At 54.9% G+C, this 2,475-nt stretch overlaps 1 protein-coding gene across 1 annotated transcript in view; it reads left to right on the top strand.

Moving 5' to 3' along the window:
• The first annotated feature begins 1,123 nt into the window (after positions 1–1,123).
• LOC144162134 (uncharacterized) overlaps positions 1,124–2,475 on the top strand; it is a 17,609-nt gene continuing 16,257 nt past the window's right edge. The window contains exon 1 of the mRNA XM_077692625.1: positions 1,124–2,389. Within this exon, the coding sequence (XP_077548751.1) occupies positions 1,166–2,389 (1,224 nt within the window). The 5' untranslated portion in view covers positions 1,124–1,165. The remainder of the gene's footprint in view (positions 2,390–2,475) is intronic.

The raw sequence follows: 2,475 nt of genomic DNA, 5'->3' as shown, positions 1-2,475 counted from the left end.
TAAGGTTTAGCTGGTTATTCTTAGGTTTCCTGTTTGTCTTGGATTAGCTGATTGTCATGCTTACTGCTGCTAAAACGATTTCCAATCCAATCCAATCCAATCCAATTTAGTCTAAACTAATCCAATCATATCCAATCTGATACAACCTAACCCGATCCAATCCAATCCAATTTAGTGGCGGTGGCGGCTCCAGCGCGCCAGCTGTGCGCCGTGAGACATCCCTGCTCCTCGCGCGTGCGCAGCACGGCTCTCCAGGAGCCACGCCAAACTGCTCAAACTGCTCGGCTGCTCAACAAAAACGGCTGCTGGGGGGGGGGGGGGGGGAGGGTTAGGCGGCAATCGAACTCGCATACTTCTGGTCAGCAGCCATCAAGGCTTCGTCACTGAGCAACTCCTTCGGTTCACACTTGTCAAATATTTACACTTTCCTGGTGTGCGACTTTTTATGAAAAGGAATAATTGCAACTGCTATGCGCAATTCGGGTGTGGGACCTCACCATTGAGCAGCGGAGCACTCTTGCAGCCTGATTGCTCTTACGCAGTCGCAACGAGGGATGGGCAAAGCAGATGCCGCGTTTGGCACTGACCGCGCATTAGCAACACCGGATGGTCGAACCGTTTAGTAGTGAACCGGTGCTTCCTAGTGAACCGTTATTTCCTTGTTTGGGGGTTCAGTTACCGTTCAGGTTAAGCGTGCTCAAATAATAACGGTTCGGTTTTGGGTTCGGGTTCAGTTCCGGCAAAAAAATACGGGTTCGTTTCCAGTTTCCGGTTCGGGTTTGGTAGAGGCTCGTCACCATGAAAATAAAACATGCACAAGAAAAAAAAATGCATCTGAGTAGGAATAGTAAAATAGCGACTACCGAGGACGGTCACGTAATTGCAATGAGCCAATGGGGGCACAGTGCAGGTAACACTTCGCGCAGCTTACTTTGCCGGCTGCCGTCACAATAAACGGTCCTTATGCCTAGAGTGGGAATTCGGTCACGTGACCCTTGTGACCAATGTCCCTATGCCCGCGCTCACTAGCGGAAATCATTTTTTCGTTCTCTTCAGGTAGGCCTACTTTGTTAAACACGCTTCTTGGCTTGTTTTGGTGCTTGCCTCGGGCTTTGCAGGGAAGTTGGACTTTTGAACCGGGGCTCGTCGAGTCAAGACCAAAGCCATGCCCGAGGAAGAGGAGGATGGTGAAAAGAAAGAAAAGGGAAAGAAAGACAAAAAGGACAAGGACAAGAGTTCCAAGACTCCCAAGGATAAGACTCCCAAGGACAAGAGTCCCCCGGAGAAGAGTCCTAAGGTAAAGAGTCCCAAAGAGAAGAGCCCGAAAAGCAAAGGGTCTGGTAGGGCGTCCACCAAAGGCTCCTGCAAGGCTTCCGCGAAGAGTTCTGGCACGGCGTCACCTTTGCTCGACAAGGCTTCAATCGAGTCCTCGAAGTCAAAGGCTGAGAACTCTGAGGGCTCTGTCGAAGCCCCCAAGAAAGCCAAGGTGGGTTCATACAAGGCGCCTGCTCCGTCGGAGAGCATGCTCAAGGCAATGGCTTCACAGGGTCCCGTTTTCGCGGAACGGATTTACAACGACGACTACGAGGACGCGGATGAGAATCGCAACTACGTCGAGGTTCAGGTGTTCCAAAGGACGCCCTCCGGAACCATCATCTCGCGTGATCCCGGTGGTAGTGAAGGCGGAACACAGCGGACGCAATCCTACTACGTGGACGTACCACCAGTTCACCTGAGCTCCCGCCCGACCTACGATGACTACTACGAAGAGCGGCCCCTGGCCCGTCGTGAGCTCCGGAGCAAGCAATCTCTTTACTTCGATGAATCCGGCGGCCCTCCTACTCAGCGCCTGGAAGCCTCTACGCCCTACGATCGGATGGAGCGCTTAGATCGCCCTTCTCAGCGCCTACAAGGCGCTCCGCCCTACGATCGGATGGAGCGTTTAGATCGCTTGGATCACTTGGAGCGGCTGGATCGGCTGGAGCGGCTGGATCGGCTGGAGCGGCTGGATCGGCTGGAGCGAGGGAAGACGGCGTCGAGTGTGGCTGTTTCGAGGCAGCCGTCGCAGAGGCCTATCATCTTGCCACCGACCACTGTGGTTGTTAACTTGGGCGAGAGCATCGGACCACCAGCGACGGTTTCGGGCTACGACTTGCAGCGGCACCCGAGCCCGAGGTCGCAGGAGGAGGTGCGGGCGTCGCGTTACCAGCAGCCGTCTCCCGCACCCCTGACGACGCAGCTGACCCAGCAGATGCGCGAACTCGCCAGGCAGTACCAGCAACCCTTGGGCGACGACGTGGTCTCATCGACGGAGCGGGTCATCTACGAGGTCATCCGCAAAAAAGAGTCCGCCACTGAAACCAGCGAGGGAGCGGCCTCGCCGGCTCCGGTAAAGTAGAAAGCGTCTCAATCTTCGGGGTTTCTGCTGTAGTGTGGCGCATCGAGTCGCGTTTGACTTGGATGGCAGAATACGCC

Source organism: Haemaphysalis longicornis, unplaced genomic scaffold (genome assembly GCF_048455015.1).
Source record: "Haemaphysalis longicornis isolate Haplotype H1 unplaced genomic scaffold, Haemaphysalis longicornis Haplotype H1 scaffold_12, whole genome shotgun sequence".
Classification (NCBI taxonomy): domain Eukaryota; kingdom Metazoa; phylum Arthropoda; class Arachnida; order Ixodida; family Ixodidae; genus Haemaphysalis; species Haemaphysalis longicornis.
Note: the sequence above shows the minus strand (reverse complement) of the source record. Positions and strands in the feature narration are given on the sequence as shown.